This window comes from Numida meleagris, chromosome 20 (genome assembly GCF_002078875.1).
Source record: "Numida meleagris isolate 19003 breed g44 Domestic line chromosome 20, NumMel1.0, whole genome shotgun sequence".
In the NCBI taxonomy this organism is placed as follows: Eukaryota; Metazoa; Chordata; class Aves; order Galliformes; family Numididae; genus Numida; species Numida meleagris.
In genome coordinates, this window is record NC_034428.1 from 5,736,226 (window position 1) to 5,754,825 (window position 18,600).

The 18,600-nt window shown below is 45.1% G+C and overlaps 1 protein-coding gene across 2 annotated transcripts in view; it reads right to left on the reverse strand.

Annotated features, from left to right (window-relative positions):
• Window positions 1-18,600, reverse strand: part of CLCN6 (chloride voltage-gated channel 6) — a 35,699-nt gene that overhangs the window by 16,800 nt on the left and 299 nt on the right. The window contains exons 2-23 of one of the 2 annotated variants that reach the window (XM_021417446.1): window positions 18,020-18,079; window positions 16,563-16,628; window positions 16,355-16,420; window positions 15,627-15,693; window positions 15,137-15,243; window positions 14,778-14,904; window positions 14,132-14,199; window positions 13,933-13,991; window positions 13,113-13,245; window positions 12,068-12,181; window positions 11,658-11,824; window positions 10,662-10,788; window positions 10,157-10,283; window positions 9,691-9,844; window positions 9,439-9,598; window positions 9,198-9,304; window positions 8,749-8,935; window positions 8,070-8,227; window positions 7,111-7,267; window positions 5,966-6,073; window positions 5,184-5,309; window positions 34-3,815 (exon numbers count right to left, since the gene is read on the reverse strand). In XM_021417446.1, coding sequence (XP_021273121.1) covers window positions 3,735-3,815; window positions 5,184-5,309; window positions 5,966-6,073; window positions 7,111-7,267; window positions 8,070-8,227; window positions 8,749-8,935; window positions 9,198-9,304; window positions 9,439-9,598; window positions 9,691-9,844; window positions 10,157-10,283; window positions 10,662-10,788; window positions 11,658-11,824; window positions 12,068-12,181; window positions 13,113-13,245; window positions 13,933-13,991; window positions 14,132-14,199; window positions 14,778-14,904; window positions 15,137-15,243; window positions 15,627-15,693; window positions 16,355-16,420; window positions 16,563-16,628; window positions 18,020-18,079 — 2,526 coding nt within the window. In that variant the 3' untranslated portion in view covers window positions 34-3,734. Of the gene's footprint in view, window positions 1-33; window positions 3,816-5,183; window positions 5,310-5,965; window positions 6,074-7,110; window positions 7,268-8,069; window positions 8,228-8,748; window positions 8,936-9,197; window positions 9,305-9,438; window positions 9,599-9,690; window positions 9,845-10,156; window positions 10,284-10,661; window positions 10,789-11,657; window positions 11,825-12,067; window positions 12,182-13,112; window positions 13,246-13,932; window positions 13,992-14,131; window positions 14,200-14,777; window positions 14,905-15,136; window positions 15,244-15,626; window positions 15,694-16,354; window positions 16,421-16,562; window positions 16,629-18,019; window positions 18,080-18,600 lie in introns of those variants that run through there. The other variant, XM_021417447.1, reaches the window with a different exon arrangement.

Here is an 18,600-nt window from a genome sequence, read left to right on the forward strand (position 1 = left end):
TCAGCTACCTCCAATCACATTCGTGGGTATTTCCACGTTCTATCAGTTTTATTACAACAAAGGGCAAAAAGAAGACAACACTAGAAACATCAAAAGGCCTTGAAGTGCCGAAGGAGACACACAAACATTTTACTCTCAGACATGTTATGGCGTCATGGTTTCATGACATATGGTTACACGAATGCTTCCCAAGTGCCACAGTTCAAATAAAAATGAGTTCATACAAATTTAAAAAATAACAATAATACAATTTATATACACCGTGGAATTAGCTTACATCATTTCGTAACAAAAACAGTGCAAAAGAAACAAATGGAAAGGTAAGTTGCTACCATTGGAATGGCTCACAGTTAATTAACACTGTACAGGAAACCATGAGGCAGGTGCCCCACATTACCCCTAACTTCTGCCATAAATACTAATCCAGTTCTTGGTTCCTATTCCTTTAGTGTTGCTTTGAGTAACAGGTTATAGGCACCTATGCTAAAAGCAAATTCCTTGGTAAACCACTATGTAGCCAGAAGAAAAGCAGTGAGGGAAAAGTGTGAGAACAAGAGTGGTTCATTGAGGCAGAGGTGAAATGCTGCACCTCCAAGCATCACATAACTTCCAATTTCCCTTCTGCACGCTACGTAACCAGTGATTGCATGCTCAGATTTCCCTTCAAAGCAGCTGATAGGGTCACCAGCTATCACTAGCTACCATTTCCTTACTGAGTGAGTGAAAGAGGTGCGTTTTCCAGCAGAAAGGTTTGAATCAGATAGATGTGTGGGCAGGGCAGACCGTGCTGACTGAAGGCTTTCTCATGGGGATGCAGAGCTGGTGCTCAAACCAACTTTGGCAAGATTTCTCAGCCTGTCTTGCCTAAATCACATAACTCCAAGCCTCAAGGGGAGGACATCCTGCAGCAACATCTGCTGCTGCAGCTTGTGTAGAGAAATAAAACAGGAGGGAACCGGCTCAAGGCAATTGAAGGACCTCAGATTCAGGTGCAGGGAGTGAAGAAACCTTCCACACAATCACCACGAGCAAGAAGAAAAGGATTTGTCACAGAGAGACAAAGGACGCTGCTCGAGAGGTTCTCTGACAGTATGGGATTGCTAATGCAGGATTCCTGTGATTTTTAACAGCTTGAGCACAAATCCTTTGAATGAAAGGTAGGTTAGCAAAAGCATATTTTAAACAATTCAGCTTCAAGGAGTGCAAAGGTTTGCTGGAAGTTTCTCGGGGTAGCTTAGTGCAAGACCAGTTTCCAGGGAACACTGGCACACAAGAAACCAACTGCAGTTTGTCCACAGAAAACAACCTCACTCTACACACAGGGAAACAACTTGCAAGTCAACAGCAGAAGCCAGTACCAGCTCATATGCTCTAAGGACAATGCTACATCTGTCCCAGCTAAGGAGTTGAGACTGAAGGCACAAGATGGGTACTGGCTGTAGGAAAACACCTTTGTTCAACCTAGGAAGTTTAAGAGCTTGCACGCCTTACCTGAAATGGAGCCAAGGTATTCAGAAGCCAGCAGAACTACTTTCAGTGGAAGAGACAAGAGCTGTTGCTACAAGCTCCACAATTAAGAAAAATAATTAATCATTTTCTTTTCCTTAGAGTAGGTACCTTTTTAAATCAACCTGGAAAGAGGCCATGGTTAACTGGCCTGGATGGATCCTGGGAATTAAAAAATAAAAATAAAAAAAAAATAAAAATCTAAGTGCTTATGAACTGCTTTGCTGAAAAACTTTCCAGCAGAGCTGTGCTATGCTCTGTATGACAAGGGCCAATTCTACCTTAACATTTTGTTTCAAGACCAAGTTTTCTCTCATCTGCAGGACAAAAATCAAGTGCATCCCACGACTTGGCCATCTTTCTTGCAAGCGCAGCCAGAGAACAAATCTGTCCTTCAGTTATCTGGACTGCAAAGACTACACCATCATCTAAGGAGCTCCTGTGGCTTAAAGAGCCCTATATAAAGACTACAGCTGGTGCCCTGAACACAAAACCCCCTGGCCCTAACTGCAGCAGTTTGCAGAGCACTGCCCTGCAGCAATTAGCTTCCACAAAGTCAAAGAGGCTGCTCTAACAGACGTAGTGTTTAGACATGTAAAGAAAGGGCACAATTTCTTCAGGCTCAGTCAAGTAAAGCTTCAGCATACACAAGTTCCTGATTTCAGAACATACAGTAATGGCCAATTTCCTTCTGCTGCATCTCTCATCTCACTAGCTCCTTATGGCAGACAACAGGTTAAAAGGAGTGCTCAGAGACTGTGCAGAAGCTTTCCTGGGATCCATTCCCTGTGTTACTTAGCTCAGTCACTTGGCTGAGAGAATGCTCTGTGCTTTATCAAGCCAATCAACTCTGCAGCCCCTGGAGGCACAATGTTGGCTTCCCACCCAGGGTTATCTGCATGCAAAACTCACAAAGGCAGGTGCCTGCTGGAACAATACAGGTGCTGGCCAGGATGGTACCTGCTAAAGCAGTGAACTGGCTGCAACTGGCTTTTAAATGCTGTTTTTACCCTTACAGACATTTGGCTCTTGCAGTTGCAAACATTATTCCAATCACTTTCAGAGCCAGACAGCCTCACTTACCAACCTGCAGAACAGTTCTAACTGCCAGTCACCAGCACCAAGTATCCCTCCTGCATGGCAGCCTCAAGTTACATCAGCTCCTCTCACAACAGAGATCATTCAACCAAACTCAAAGACATCAGTTATAACTGCCTCCAGAAATCAAACTTCTCTGTGCTTTGAGGAAGTGGGGTTCCCTGGTCTATAGCCAGAGCTGGAAAGGTGTCCCAGGCTCTCCTTACTGGGTCACTACAAAGACACAGTATCTATAAATACAGGAGTGTCAGGGGGGTGACAGAGTTGAGTGCCACAACGTACCTTAGGAGAATCTCCTGCAGGGAGATAGTGGTAGCCACAGCTAACAGGGAAAAAGAAATCTCCCTTCTCTGAGATGCTCTGTAAGTGTATTAAATATTTATAGCACAGGCAGTAACTGGAATTAAACTGTTTTCAACTCCAGATTCTCCAAAATGCTCTCAAAAGTCAGCTGTTGTCAAAAAATGTTACAGAAAGGACACTCTCCCATGGAAAGAGTAGAAAAATTAGGGAAAAAAAAAAATGGAGGCAAGGGTGGAAAAATATGGGCAACTGAGAGCACCCACAAAGAGATGTGCATTTCCAGAGAGTTGGCTTTTTATGCTGCTTTTGAGAAAAGCCATCCTCCATAGCAGCAATTTGATAACTTCATTATCTCCTCTCAGCCTTGACAGCTATTCCCCTCTCACACAAGTAAGGCAAAAGTTGCAGGAACAAGGGAGGATGAGGAGAAGGGAGGTGCAAAGGAGGACAGGGAAAAGATGCTGCAGTTCTCTGCACAGGGTACAGTGGTGCTAGATGGTTCTTTTGTCCAAGCCTCAGAAATAAACCAAAACAAAGAGCAGAACACACACTGTCAGGACAACATCTGATGAAAGGCTAGGGCACAGGAAAAGAAAAAACCTGGATGAAGAGTGGTCGAACCAAGTGCCTGAGACCAGTCAACAGCTCTGGGCTCAAGCAGTTCCTCTAATTCTCTGGCTAGCAAGATGTTTTCCAGCTTCCCAGGCTTGATATGCGTGTGAGAAGCCAAATGCCAAGTCTTGGGCCTTGTGGGGTCCAAGCAGAATGCGAGCGCGTGTGCAGGCTTGGAAGAGGGAGGTAGCCACACCAGCAGTGGGGCAGGGGCATCAAATGGTCTGATAGTGTTGTCTCAGCCTCGCCTGCAGGAATTCGTGGGTCAGGTTGTGCCGAGTGATTATCCCAACAATCTTAAAGAGGAAGACAAAAAGGAAAGAAAGACATGTCAGTATCACAGACGTGCCACCAAGAGATGTGCATGGCAGAGCTGCTGTTCTTTCCAACCCAAAAGAGCAAGTCAGAACCTCCAAGCAGCTCTTGATCAATACAGAGTTACAGAGGGTTCAAGTTCAAAATCAACAGCCCCTTCTAGAAGCACGTATCTACAGGCAAGACACACTGCTTTAACCACACCCAAATGGATAGCTTAGCTCCTGCTATCATGTCTGGACACAGCAACAGTTACCCCTGCCTATAAGGGGAAATATTGTTTCTATTATAATACATCCATGATAGAGAGCCTACAGATGTAGGCTTCGAAATCCTTCAGAAAGTGAAGGCTATTGGAAATGTCAAAGCTGTCTCATATGGCTTCATTAGAGACATGCCTTGCTTGCCACATGACAGGATTGCAGACAGCTCACACGAAATACATTCTAAGAAGCTCTTAAACGAAACAGTAAAACTAACAAAGTGGTGAATGCACACTGACTGTCACTAGCTGGCAGGTCACAAAAGTGGCCCTCTGCAGCCTGCTGGGAAACAAACTACACATCTCAGCCAATGAAGCAGCTCAGTAATTTTACACAGTGAGAGTTTAGAACTGGGCTGCTCTCCGGTACTGCAGGAGCACCTTGTATTAAACGTGGAATGAGTTTACAGCATGTGTTTTCCAACAAGTTATTTAGGGTAGCTATCAGGAACACCTAAAGGCAAAGACAGCACTGCTGCCTCGTTAGGACAGACCAGTTCTGGCTATTATTATCAGGATTTTGCTTCTCTGTTCAGGCTTAAGGGAAACACTTTCTCATTATGCTTATAGGAAGTTACTGACACCTACTGACTACTCCTGCGCACTGTAGATGGCAAAGAGACAGCTATGGTGAAACAAGCACAAATTTTTCTGCTGCCCCTATGAGCAAGAACAGAATGCATGTTCCTGTCCAACAGAAAAACCTCTCGTCCCACCATGCAGGAAATTCTACTCTTGGTCTTGAATAAAGCTGTTAAAGGGGAAGTGAAATTGGTGACTTTTGATGAGCTCAGGGACTCTCAAAAGGTGCAAAACATGCTTCCACATGCTGTCAACCTGGGGTAGGAGACAGATTGCATGTCCTGCCCTTTGGGTGAAGGCAAGGAGCAGAACTGGAAACTAAAGATGGTAATGAAGTCACAGTAAATAACAGTGCTCCATAGTCTAAAGACCATCACATTCTGAGCCCATTAAAATGTTCCTGTTTGACAATAAAACAGATCTTAACTCTCTCAAAGGCAAAAGCATTGCAAAAAACACACCTGCTTCCTTGCTTAGCAGAGACAAAACTGAGATAAGGACTCACCTCTCCAACTGCATTCACAACTGGTAAATGTCTGAGTCCCATTGTCCTAAACAAGTTAAAGACTTGAGATACATGAGTGTTTGGAGAAACAGCAAAGGGCGACGGGTTCATGTATGGGGTGACATCCTAAGAAAGAAAAAAAACAGGATATTACTTACAAAAGGCATTTTCAGTAGTTCTGGAAATCGCTAATAAGCAACTGCTGTAGCTCCTCCAACTCACTGATCTCTGGACAGTGTATCCATCTATGGGCATATTCTATTTGTCTACAAAGTTATTTCATTTTCAGAAGCCTAACTTGTCACAGTTGGTTTTAACCCATAGTCTTAAAAAAAAAAAAAAGCCTAACACTGCAGAAAGCCTCTAAGCAGGATAAATGTAGGTCCATGAAAAAAAAGAATCTACACTAAAAAAGCACTTTGGCCTACACAGTAACCTGCCCATCACAAACACTGCCGTGCAGTACACATCACAGACCTGCCATTGAGCTAGCAGTACATCACTGAGAGCTTCAAATAGATACCAGCAGTTTGCCAGCCCATAGGAAGCTAAAATAGTAGTGTTTTACTCTGAAATTAAAAAGCACCTATGCGGAACACTACTTCATAGCAGGTATTACAATTGATTTCCACATGTAAACAAGGCTGGATGAACATATGAGAAGCACATGAGGCTGGCCACTGCACAGAAGGTTGGGTTTAACCATACTCATAGCACTTTTTAAAGGCTTAAGACAGCTCTGTTTATCAGGAAACACTGCCATATTGCAGAGCATCTCTTACCACTATCATGCGAGGGTTCAGCAACGTGAGGTCCAGGTCATGGATATCCGGATAGCGGGGATAATCCTCTGACATTTCTGCATGAGACAGACGAGGCTGACTTGCACTCTGCAATTAAAACAAATGCCACTGAATCAAGGTGTCACCTTCCCACGTAGTTCATAGTCTGCAAGCAGCACAGCTAACAATGCCTCCCAGCGCCCTGCGCTTACTCAGACTGCCTTCCCCCCCATGCCCACACAAAAATGCCTTCTCCAAAGGCATTCTTCCTAGTTGCTCATCTCAGCAAACCCATACAAACTGAGGGTAATGGATATGCTCTCCAAACTCTGACACATCCTGGCTGAAAAGGACTTGGGGGTACTGGTAAGCTGGCAAGCTGGATGTGAGCCAGCAATGTGCCCTTGCAGCGTAGAAAGCCATCCCATACCCTGGGCAGCATTAAAAGAGGCATGGCCAGCAGGTTGAGGGAGGTGATCCTGCCTCTCTGCTCCGTGCTGGTGAGACCTCATCTGGAGTACTGTGCCCAGATGGGGAGTCCTCAAAACGGGAGAGACATGGATCTGTTGGAGCACGCCCAGAGGAGGGCCACAAAAATGAACTACTGGCACAGGTTGAATGTCTCCAAGGATGGGACTCCCAGGTCAGGCTGGACAGGGTTCTGAGCACCAGACTGAGCTGTAGGTGTCACTGTTCATTGCAGGAGAGTTGGACTAGATGACCTTTAAAGGCCTCTTCCAGCTCAAAAGATTCTGTGACTCTACGAACACGTGGGAAGGAACAAAACAGAATTGTGGAAACTGGGCCCCAAACACAAATGCTCATACTGATCTTAGCAGTAGCTGAAAATCTCCTGGTAAAACCTCAGCACACTGGTAGCAAGAACACACATTATACGCTGCTAGTTGCCCTTCTTGTATTTTAAGATCTACCCTCCATTCTCCAGTATTGATTCCACCTTCACGCAACAGACACTTGCATCAGCCAAGTTTCTTCTCCCCAAATATAGTAGCTGATCTCTTTCCTTAGATGTAAAATATAAAAACAGACAAAATATTCTTCGCTGCCTATAAATATTGTCCCCAACTTGCAAAGCTCAGAGGGCGGAAATGTCTTTGCTACAGTTCCAGATTAGGAAGACTCACTGACTGGCTCTCGGAGTAACAAACACCCCTGACAAGGAGGGTGACCAGCTGTGAGCGCAAGATCAAGCCATGGAAGGTCAAAGGTCTGAAACGTTCCTCCATGGTCCACTCTTCACTGGGTGACTGGTCAGGATACAGGTTGGGGTAAGGAGTGTATCTGTGAAAGATTGAATAAACACATGTTGTAAGTTGCTTGAACATGAGAAACACACACCCCATCCTCCAAAACAGCAGCTATTTCTGTTCTTTGCAACCTTCTCCAGAATATTTCATGGATTCTGGCTAGAAACAAGCAAGCCTTTTCTCCAGACAATCAGAGAAGGGTCAAATGCCATTATCATGGAAAAAGTATTACACCAGCAGCAGAATGGAAATAGCCTCCTAACCATTAGTTTAAGTTCACTTCCTACTAAAGCAATTTTCAGTGCCAAATTACTCAGATTCTAATAAAAGCTGACATATCCGGTGGGATGTCAGCTTGTAACTCCACCTTGACATGTCACAATCACTAGGTTAGAAACTGATTAACTACATTGGGCTTCTGCTTGGAAACAACTGCAATGCAAGCCTAGTGACTCAGCCTAGTTACCAGAAAGGTGGTATCAAGTACTACAGAAAAAAGTCATTTGCTCCTCTCTTGGAAGGAGTGAGCTTCTCAGAGCTCTCAGGTTTTTTTTTGCAGAAAATAAGACATCAATTTCTACAGCAAAGGCATTTCCCCAAGTAGTCTGTCCTCTTCAGGCAATATTTTGGGTAGGTGTTTGATGGGAATTTAAATTAAGAGGTCAGTCAGCATCCCAGGACTCAGTCACAGGTGCAAGTCCCAGCACTGCCTAATGAGTCCTGACAAGTTATTTCTAAAAACATGGATGCTAATACTGCTTCCTCCAGCACATGAAGTGATGGGGACTGCATAGAAACATCCCGTTTCCATACCTTCATGGCTACCATGATCTCACCTTCTCTCCAGCATTTGTTGCAGCAAATCCTCCTTTTCTGGTGGCTCCTCTGTTGCTATGTGCTCATCGCACATGTTGCGCAGCTCACTCGAAGGATAGGATTTCATGGACTGACTCCGTTTGCGCTGCTCTCCAGCTCGGGTGAGAATGCTGGATTTCTGTACACAACAATTTTCAGATATCCACTGAGCAGGTCAACAATTATCAAAGAGTGACTACAAACTATTTGGTTAGGAAGTCAGGCATCCTCTTTGCTAGAGCATGGGTATGCCACACTATTCATTCCAATCTTAAATTTCACGTTTCCCAAGAGACTAAAGCATTCTCCCCTGGTCCTCCTCCTATGAATGAGAGAAGCACGGAGGCAACTGCTATAGGTCTCAAATGTGGGATCAGTCCTTCAGTGCTGAATCCAGAATTTTTCCATCTCTATTCTAAGCTGGTTACTTAAAGGAATCTTCTTAGATTTTGCTTCTAGAAATGCAGCCCACTGTTCTGCCTTTGCTGCGATCAGGAGAATGGAATGAAACTGCATTTCTGGAAATTTCCTATTTTAGTAGGTGCTCGTGTCTGATCCAAATCCTGTGTTGAAAATAGCCTACATAACAAAGGAAGGGGTCTTCCACCTGCACAACCAAAGCTCTTTACTCTTCGACTTACTGAACAAGCAGCTTCTTACCTTGAATTTGATGTTGTTGCTGATCAGCTGATTTCCCTTCATGAACTCCCTCTCATTGCCTCGGTTCTCAGTCACTACAGGGAAGGCATGATGAACAGTTGTGCGCAAGATGCTAACAAGGGATTGGATTCGGGTGTGGGGGTAGACATATGTCAGGTTGGGTTCCATGATGTCACTGGCTCGTAGTCTGAGGAAAAAGAAAAACCCAAGATTGCTGCATGCATCTCATCTGTTCCTCAGATCTCCAGCTGTGCAACCCTTCTCAGCAAGGGCTCCAGCACCTATTTCCTGCTCAGGCCTGACGCACAACTTCCAACTCCTCTCACAGCAGCTGGTGCAGCCAGGTTTGTTGGGCACAAAGCAACATCCCCTCATTACAACATTCCTTTCTGAGGAATGTTTCTAAGACAAACTCTAACCCACAGCCCTGCCAAGAGTAGCAGCCTTACTTATCCATTTCCACCTCTGTTTCCCACTCCAGAAGAGGCACTCCTCTCAAGTTCACGTGGATGTCATAGATTCCTTTGTTGAAAAAGTCTCCTGTCCATTTGGCTACCTGTGGAGCAAACAGAAGGCCCACTGAGTCACTGCTCCAAGTAAAAGACTCCTTGGCTCATCGTGGCCCTGGGAGGAAGAGGGACTCAGGGCTAGCACATGTTTGTGAAGCCAGAGCTAAGACCCTGCACTCACCATGAGGGTGATCATTATTGGGAGCCCATAAGTGATTTCATTGGTGGATTCTATTAGGATTACAGTCAGGCTAATTGTCATCCGGACCACTCCTCCCAGGAATGCTGCTGCCCCAATCAGTGCAAAGGTTCCTGAGTAGATGTGATCCAAGCCAATATAGCTAGGGGAGAAGAAAGAGCCCTGAGATTAGAATAACCTGACTGAGAGCTCAGCGTGCACCCGCAGCACATCCCTCACACACATTCAGTGCACCTTTTGAGGAGGTTGGCGACCAGGCGTCCGAAGGCAGCCCCGCAAAGCAGTGATGGCACAAAAAGACCACTGGGCACAGAGATCCCGTATGTCCAACAGGAGAGTAAGAAATAGAGAAGGAAGAACAAGGAGAGTGTGACTGGGCTGAAAGTACCTGCAACACAAGAATAATCATGACTAAAGGGGAAAAGGCCTGTGGAACAGATAGCAGCCCACCCCTCAGCTCTCGGCTGACCCACCTCGCAACAGTCTCACAGTCCAAACACACATGAAGACATTGAGTAAATGGAAAAGAAGGAAAAGCAGGCTTTTCTTTCCACGGAGGGAACTTTACTCTGCTGTACCAGCAGCCCCCTGAGCTTGACGATGCTTTTAGCTGTGTGGTTTTTATGACAAGACCATTTTCAAGCAAGATGAAGCTCTGAACCCTAAGGATTCCGCAAGGCAGTGCCTGCTAGCTACTCACCATCTTGATGGAAGAGCTGGAGGATAGCTGACTCCTGAGGGTTGAAGAAGAGGGTGGCCATGTCATTGTAGGTTTCATTTGGGCAGAAAAATGTTTTGATGCTTGAATTCACATCCTCTGACATGCCCTGATGAAGAACACAAAGGACATGAAGAGTTCAAATCCACTCCCTGCTATGTCCAGGAGTCACTATTGTGCAGAATGGGAATAATCCTTCTGCACAGGGCTCTCAGCCCACACACTGAGATGATCAGACCAAAACAACAATAGCAGACATCAGGCCCACAGCATCAATGGGCTGATTCACAGCTTGAGCTCATTTGCCAAACTACAAAAGCACAAATGCAGCTTTCACTATTACCTTAAGGTTCTGCCACTGCCCATAAGCTTTCATTCAAGTTTTCTGTAGGTACTGCATGCCATCAAGAGCTCATTACCTGCCCGTACTCCTCTGAAGGGTGAACAATATGAAGAAGACATACGATCCTCATGGAAGATTCCTCACCTGCATACTCAAAGTGTCATTGCCAGTGTGACTGGTGGAAGACATCTGCCGGCATTCCCCCAGAACCATGGAGGCTACAAAGACTACGATGGTTGTAGTCAGTGACACAAGCAGGCTCTCCAAGACTCTGCAAGCACACAGCAGAAACCATACACTGAAGCCACATGCAGACCCATAACCCAGTGTGGGCTCTGAATACGACTTTGCAATAGGAAGAAGCAGTCACCACAGCTTAATGCTTGAAGCAGGGGAGCCTGCAAGCCAGACTGAATTATGACTTAGTGGCCAGGATTGCATTAGCTCCCTTTTTTCATTTCCTGCCCCTTAAAGGAGCTATTTCTGTTCTCAGAACACGTAGTCACATATAAAAAGCCACAGGGAAGGGTTCAGTGATGACGCTGTTCACATGGAAATGATGTTCTCTGTATCCTTACAGTGTAGAAAGCCATCCTGTCTAGACAGAACTGGACAGGTTGATGCATAGTCTCTCCTACCTCTTTTCTAGCTACTGAAATACTTTTTTTTTCCCCCCCTCTAAACCTGGGCTTCTCATTTAAGAACATTGTCTACAGCAGTTAGCTTCCAGAATTACGTGGCAATTCTCTAAATACCACAGACAGAGATTAGTTGTGGTTTTAACCATACAAGATAATAATCTACTCTTTCTACATCTGTAGACACAGAAAAATCCTGCATGGAGTTGAAGCTTTAGTTTGCTCAGCTATAAATATCAGAGCCCTCTTCACAGCTCGTATAAGGGGATTCCAGCTTTCGTTATACCACCATAGTAATTACAGAAACAGAGATAAGACCGTAACAATTAATTTTTGGTGCTCATTTTTAAGTTCTATATATACTTCATTTTGTGATTTCAGTAGGAATAGGTCCACCTTTTCCTCCAGCCCCTCTCACTGGATCTTGTGGATCAATGCATTTGCTTTGGGATGCTGAACACAGATGAGAGACACCAGGACAACCTCAAGAGAGCACAAATACCTGACAAGCTTTGGTTTGGGATGCACATTCCGCATGCGGTACTTCGCGAGCCTCTTGTTTAGGCAGTTGAAGGTGGCTCCAAGAAGGCCTCCTACAATCCCCATCAGAATGAAGAAGCCCAAGTCCACAGCTGTCCAGAGGTGGCATTTCTTATCAGACTCAGAACACTAGGTGCAATAAAGCATAAGAAACCCATCAGTAGCTGCAGTTTCTTGCCAGTGCTTCTGTCTGAACAGCAGGAGACTTTTAGTTACAATCACAGTGGAGCAATCCTGTCTTAGGCTACCAATGTGCTGCTGCTAAACATCAGCTGCCCTTAACTCAAATACACACATGCGTCCACAAAACCAGCAAGAAATACTAAACAGACTATAGAGCAGAGGGGGAAGAACAACAGCGCTAAATCTTACCTTAAACTCCCCAAAGTTCAGCAGACCAGGGAGCTGGAAAGACCCCCAACTTCCAAATTGAATCCCAGAGCGGAAAAAATTCAGGGTGAAGGTGGCAGCCATGGAACAGAAAAGCTAAGGAAGTTAAAATACAGAAAGAAATAAGAACTCCCCAAATTAAAACTGGCGCAGTTACCCTTCCTTGAGACTTATGGCTGGGGAAAGGAACATCAGAACCTTTAGGAAAATGGTCATTATGCTTTATGAACACCGGGATGTATGGAAATGGTGCTACTAAGGGTGCCCATTTCCTGCTGCAAAAGAGAGCAGGGTTAGAAGGCACTACTGTAATCAACTGATCTGGCTTCCCATACAAGAGGAGTTAGGAATTTCACCCAGTAATTCCTCCAGCATTTTTTTAATCAGAGATAGTAATTTACAGTTAGAAAACAATTACAAGGCACTAACACAGCTTGTTTAGAGGGGGAGCTGAGGTCTTGATTGGCTCTGATAGAGCTGCCGTTTTAGCAAATTCCTGGCTCCTCTTATCCCTGCTGAGAAATAGCAGACTTACTGAATCCCACTGACAGGGCATTTTGTGCAAGAAATACCGAAAACATCTTGACACATTCTTAAAAAAAAAATAAAATAAAATCTGTCAACTTCATGAAAGTAAGCACTACAGGCAGAGAAACCCACAACTGGAAGTTACAGGGCATTGCTGAAATACAGCTCCCCAAGGCAGAGGACAGCAGAAAGAAATTCAGCACCTGCTTACTCTGCTTCCAGAGAAATGGGCTGCAAAGGCCCAGGCACAAAAGCATTTATCTCAGATACCTGAGAGAACTATGCCAACCTAAAAAGTTGCCCTGTAGTTCTGGATACTACCAGATTACTCTCTGCCCTTGACTGTATTAATTTTGGGGCACTGATATAGAAAGCAATCTCTCCCCAACCAGGAGAGCTCAGGAGGAGACACAGGGTAATGTGAACGCCCTCACAGACAAGTCCTCTCCAAGGTCCAGCTCAAGGAAGAGACGCACAGAGAGAGCCAGTCACTACTTACCACTTTCCATGTAAGCCCTTGGTTCCAGAAGGAGGAACCTTCTTCCAGGCTGAAAAGAGTACCCCCAATTGGGGCTCCAAAGGCAGCTGCAACCCCCGCAGCTGCTCCAGCAGATACAAAGTCCCTTTTATCCCTGAAGAGGACAAGAATACCAGTTTAGCAGCGTAGAGCCATGAACAAGCTTAGATTGTACAAAGGAACTGTTCCCATTTATTGATATATTCTAAGGATACATGAGTGACAGCTGGGAGAAGTGCTGGCTGTGGAAAACAACACCATTTTGTCAGCAAGTCGTTGCAGCACCACGCTCTTTCTCTAGAGCACCAATACAGGGCAAAGCACTACGGTGCTATGTGACTGCTGAGTATACAAGGAAACATCCCAAACCATGGTGCTCTAGCATCACTTGGAAGAATTCCAGAGAGGGAAGGGCAAGCTTTTGTTCACATTCAAGTGGACCTGCCTTCCCTGGAGCCTATCTTGGTCATACAGGGTGCATAACTGAGCTTGTTACCAACAATGAAGCCATTTAACCATTCAGATTAAAGGTTTTAAGTAGGTAGAGATTTGCTGAGCAGTACAAAAGAACATCAGTGAACACGGAGATCAGAGCTGGGATCCCTTAAGGACAGCATGGAAGAGTCATGTTACTTATCCCAGGGCTGTCTTGCTGCAGAATGCGGCTGCAGGATACTACAGAAAAAAAATCTGAAAAATCAAGAGACCGATTCACCTCAGGCAGCCACCCTCCTCCCAAGGAAGTCTGCTCAGTTCACCCTTCCCTCCCCTTTCCCTCTTCTCCTCATCCTGGATACAGTACCTGTCACTGCGGAAATATGGAAAGTTAAACTGGATCTTCCTCAGCGAGATGCTCTGGAACTACAAAGAAATTAAAGATTTAGAAACAGGTGATGGAAACTTACTGCTCACAGCACTCTTACAAAGCAGTGGTGTGAACTGCTGGTCCCTCATCAACATTCTGGAGAACAGAATAATTTTCTGCCCAGGCAAGCACTAACCTGTGGCAAACCTGCACCCACGACAGCACCACTGTGGATCATTGGACCTTCCTTCCCGACAAAAAGACCTGGAAAAACAAGACTGATGAGTCAGCATGTTCCCTGCCCTCTCCCTTGCTGGCAGTGCCAGGAGAGATCAGCTCACCACTCCCATGGAATAGCACAACTCCCCTGTACCAGGCCATAAAGTATGTAAGTGGTTTCCAACACCTCAGCTGAGTTCAGGTACCTCTCTCCTCTCAAGGGAAAGGGAGCTGTTGACCCCTGTGAACCCCAAAGATTTTTGAACATACTTGCAAAATGGGCAGAAGTATTCTAAGATTATTCCTTCAGTGACTCTGAACTCCCCAGGTTACTGTGTGCCCTGCTGTTTACAACATAGCCTCCTTCAGACTGCTCTAAATAACGTGTTCTGGAGTTCTCATGTCTCTCTCTTAGACTGAACCACAAAGAGACACTTAACCCACTTAGAAAAGCACCTGTTCCCCTAACAGTTCCACTCCTTCTGTCTTATTGACTTTCACAACCAGCTCATCAAAATCATCTCATCAGAAAGGCAGAGAAGCCTCCTGTGCCCTCCCCTTCATTTTTCCCCTTTCGGTGATTCCTTGCCCCAACAAGATCAGGATATCACAGCCCTTCTTACCTCCTGCTACGCTGAAGAGCACTCCCATAGCCTTGCACACCACCGTCCGGAGCCGCACAACCCCTGGAACTTTTACCCCATTGAGGTAGCACTTAATTTCAGGAATTCCTGATCCAGCTGCCACAGGCTGCAGAAAGGAAACACTGATGCTAAGCTGCATTGATTTCATAGCTGATCAACAACATCTGAATCAAAGGGCACAGCAAGGGACCAAGAGATATTGCTTAGCTAAATCAAACGGCACTGTGAAGTTAGTTTGATGCCTTGGGCTGTGGGCAAGAAGGAAGCTTCATACCTAGCGAGAGTATGTGAGAGTAAAGGAAGGCTGTGTAAAGTGCAGCAGTGGACTTAACCCTTACCTGGATCAGGACTAGAAGACTTGCAAGAAAAACAAAGGTCAAGTTGAACCCCAGAAGCTCCAGTAAAGACAAGGCAAGACAGCCCTTCTCAGTGCATTCTTCCACCGCTGCACGGGGGGTCAAGGAAAGAAACAACATTCCTCCCATCACGCCATCATTTGGTACTGTCAGGCATCAGGAGGCAATCTTGTGCTTCCTACTCCAGCCAGGGCAGATGACAACCCAGCAGGAAGCCAGAGCTCAAGGGTAAGCTACAGGGAAGGGAAACAACTCATTCTTTCAGAGATTAGCCTTTGCCCACATACCGATACTGAAACCACTTTCTTGGTTTCAAGGGCTGAACGACACAGGCAAGTTAAAAACCTGATTAATCAACAATATGACTGATGGCAAAAGTCTAAAAGAATCAGCTGTTCTGAGTAGAACATGGCAATAGAAAGAAAAGGGTCACTCGAGTCTAACAGGACTCCACACATCAGGTAAAAGATACAGCTTTGTACTACCCGGAACTTGAGCTGGGTAAAGAGCCGTACAAAGAAATCCACAAAGAGGCCCACCTATGAAAAAGAAGACAGACCTGTTGTCAGAAATCACTACGTATAAGTAACAAAGACCACCCTCTAGCAAGCCCTACCAGGAATGCACACACATGGCAGGACAGAGGATGAAGAAAGCAAAACAAGCATTCAGAGTAAAGTAACTTGGGAAGCTCAAATTTCCTGCCTCCCTTGTTCTCACTGAGACAGATCCATCCCAGAATTATTCCACTTCAGAAGCATTAGCCTGCTAGCATTTTAAATACCTACAACATACTTCAGGGTACAGGAGAAAGCTCACGTTTAACTGAGGCTTACAGTCAGAAAAGCTAATTTTCAAGCACATACAGTGAAGTCTGCACTGCCAAACATAAGCACAGCTCAAGTGTAAACTGGCATTCTATTTAATAAAGTGCTTGCTTTGGACAAGTTTTTTTTCCTATTTGCAGCTAAAGACTTTGTCAGAATACTTTGCAAAGAAAACACAGCAACATCCGGAAGAAAAAAATCTCTCCTGGAAAATAAATGTATCAACATTGTGCTTTAATTCCCAAAAGCAACCTCAGCTAGTATGCTCTCCATTTCATGAAAGTAAATGTTTGTTCATCTTTTCTCCTTTCCCATTGGCTTCTAAATTATTTCTGCTGATCTTTCCTCATTCCCCAAACAGCACGATCCTTACCAGTCCTGTGCAGACTCCAATAGCAAAAACCATCACCCATTTCACTGCTTCATAGTTTCGGGCTTTCTGTTAAGAAATAGTATTTAAAAAAAAAAAAAAAAAAGCCAGGTCAAAGCAACACACAAACAGGGACCATATAAAGGTGGACTTTCTATTGCTTTAACTCTCAAGATACTAAAAGCTGAAAAAAAAAAAAAAAAGAACATACCTTGTTGTCCATGCTCTCCAAAACTTCCAAATATGGGTCATTGATACAGCGATCGTAATCCAAGCTCTGGAAAAAGGCCAAAAGGTCAAACCAAGAACATCAGCTGCTACGGACTGTGCAAAAATCCGTTCACAGATGACCTTGTTAAAGATTACAGAAGCCATTTCTTCCCCAAAGCTTGTTTTGCAAACAGGCGGGGGAGGCAAAACTTCTGTAAACAACTTCATTTAAGTATTTCCAGTAGAGCCAGACTCAGAGAACCAGCAAGTTAAAAGAACAGACCAAGATAGGGAACCAAAAAGCTGATTAACACCACTTTAAATTAAAGTCATAACATACAGATTTAACCTTACTTCTTAAGGTGCCTCCAATGTGACAGTGCGGGGGACAACATTAGACTTAATCTTTAATTACAGCAGAAGCACTAGGTAGGAATTTTTTTCTCAACAAGCAGCATCAGCTCTTAACCTCATCACAGGAAGGACTTAACAGTTACAGTTGTCCCACTGTAGGCACAAAGTATCATTAGTTTATACCTGTATCAGCTTCACCTTTTTGAGACAAAGGGTAACAGGTCGGCGTTCCATCAAGCAGCAACATCTTGGTGACATCCATGCTGACAGCTGCTACTCTAAATAACTCAGGGCCACTATTCAGACAATTAAAAGCCAGTTATCTCCTGCAAAAGTCAGGATCTGATAGATAAGAAGATCTGCTTCAAACCAGCACGACATCACAAACAGCAATAAAACAGCGACCAAGGAGTTGCAGATGTTTTCTACAGTCATAGTGACATAAGACTACAAGGGACTGTAAATTTAATGGTTTTTTTGTTTGTTTGTTTTAGAAAAAAAGCAATGGAACAGATTTAGAAAATGCACTTTCTCAGTAGAAACCTGACTTAAGCAGCAGATGCTCAAGATCTATTCAGAGCAGAGGGCTTCAACCTACAAATGCTGTGTCAAAGGATACGGAGCAGGTCTTTGCAAGGACAGCAGCTCTTGGTATTCCTGTGGTGCCAGTGAAACCTAACTATGGTGATGCAGTTTGAGTGCTTGTCCCACCACAAAATCAAACTGATCAAAACCTGTATGCAGTTCTTTCACAGAATCACAGAACTGTAGGGGTTGGCAGGGACCTCTAGAGATCATCAAGTCCAGCTCTCTGCTAAAGCAGGTTCTCTACAGCAGGTCACACAGGAAAGCGTGTGGACAGCTCTTGAATAGCTCCAGAGAAGGAGACTCCACCACCTCTCTGTGCAGCCTGCTCCAGTGCTCTGTCACTTGGGCAGTAAAGAAGTTCTTCTGTACATTAATACAGAACTTCCATGTAGCTGCTTTGGCCTGTTGCCCCTTCCTCTATTGCTGCACACCACCAAAAAGAGACCATCCCCATTGACGTGACTCCCACGCTTGAGATACTCATCGCTAATGAGGAAGTTGATGTTAACTGCTCACCTCATAGTCTTTGCGTGGAAGGATCTCATCTTCCTCTTCATGAGTTTCTCCTAGGATCGTCTACAAAAACAAAAGGGCAACACGAAATGAAAAATCATCAGCGGGATGAACGCAGACACCAAACTGAGGACATATCACATTGCTGCTTATGAAGCTAAAGGGTGAGATACCGAAACACGACTTATTTCAGACAAGCACAGAACCGTAGAATAGAACCATAGTACCACCAAGACTGGAAAAGACCTCTAAGGTCATCCGGTCCAACTCCAGCCCATCCCACCGTGCCCACTACGTCCCTCAGTGCCACATCTCCTCACTGAATGCCTCCAGGGACGCTGAGCCACCGCCTCCCCAAGCAGCCCGTGCCAGTGCACTGCCACTACGCACTCATGCACGGGGCTTTACGTTCAAGCTCACACCTCAGCAACAACACACCGCACTGCTGCTCTTTGGAGGCAAGACAGAACGCCAGATGGACGTTCCGCTCTCCTTCCCAGCAACAGGCTACGGGAAGGGCAGCACAACAGGCGAAGGGAAGGAGGGCTGAGGCGGCGGGAAGCAGAACAGCGGGCCGTGAGGGA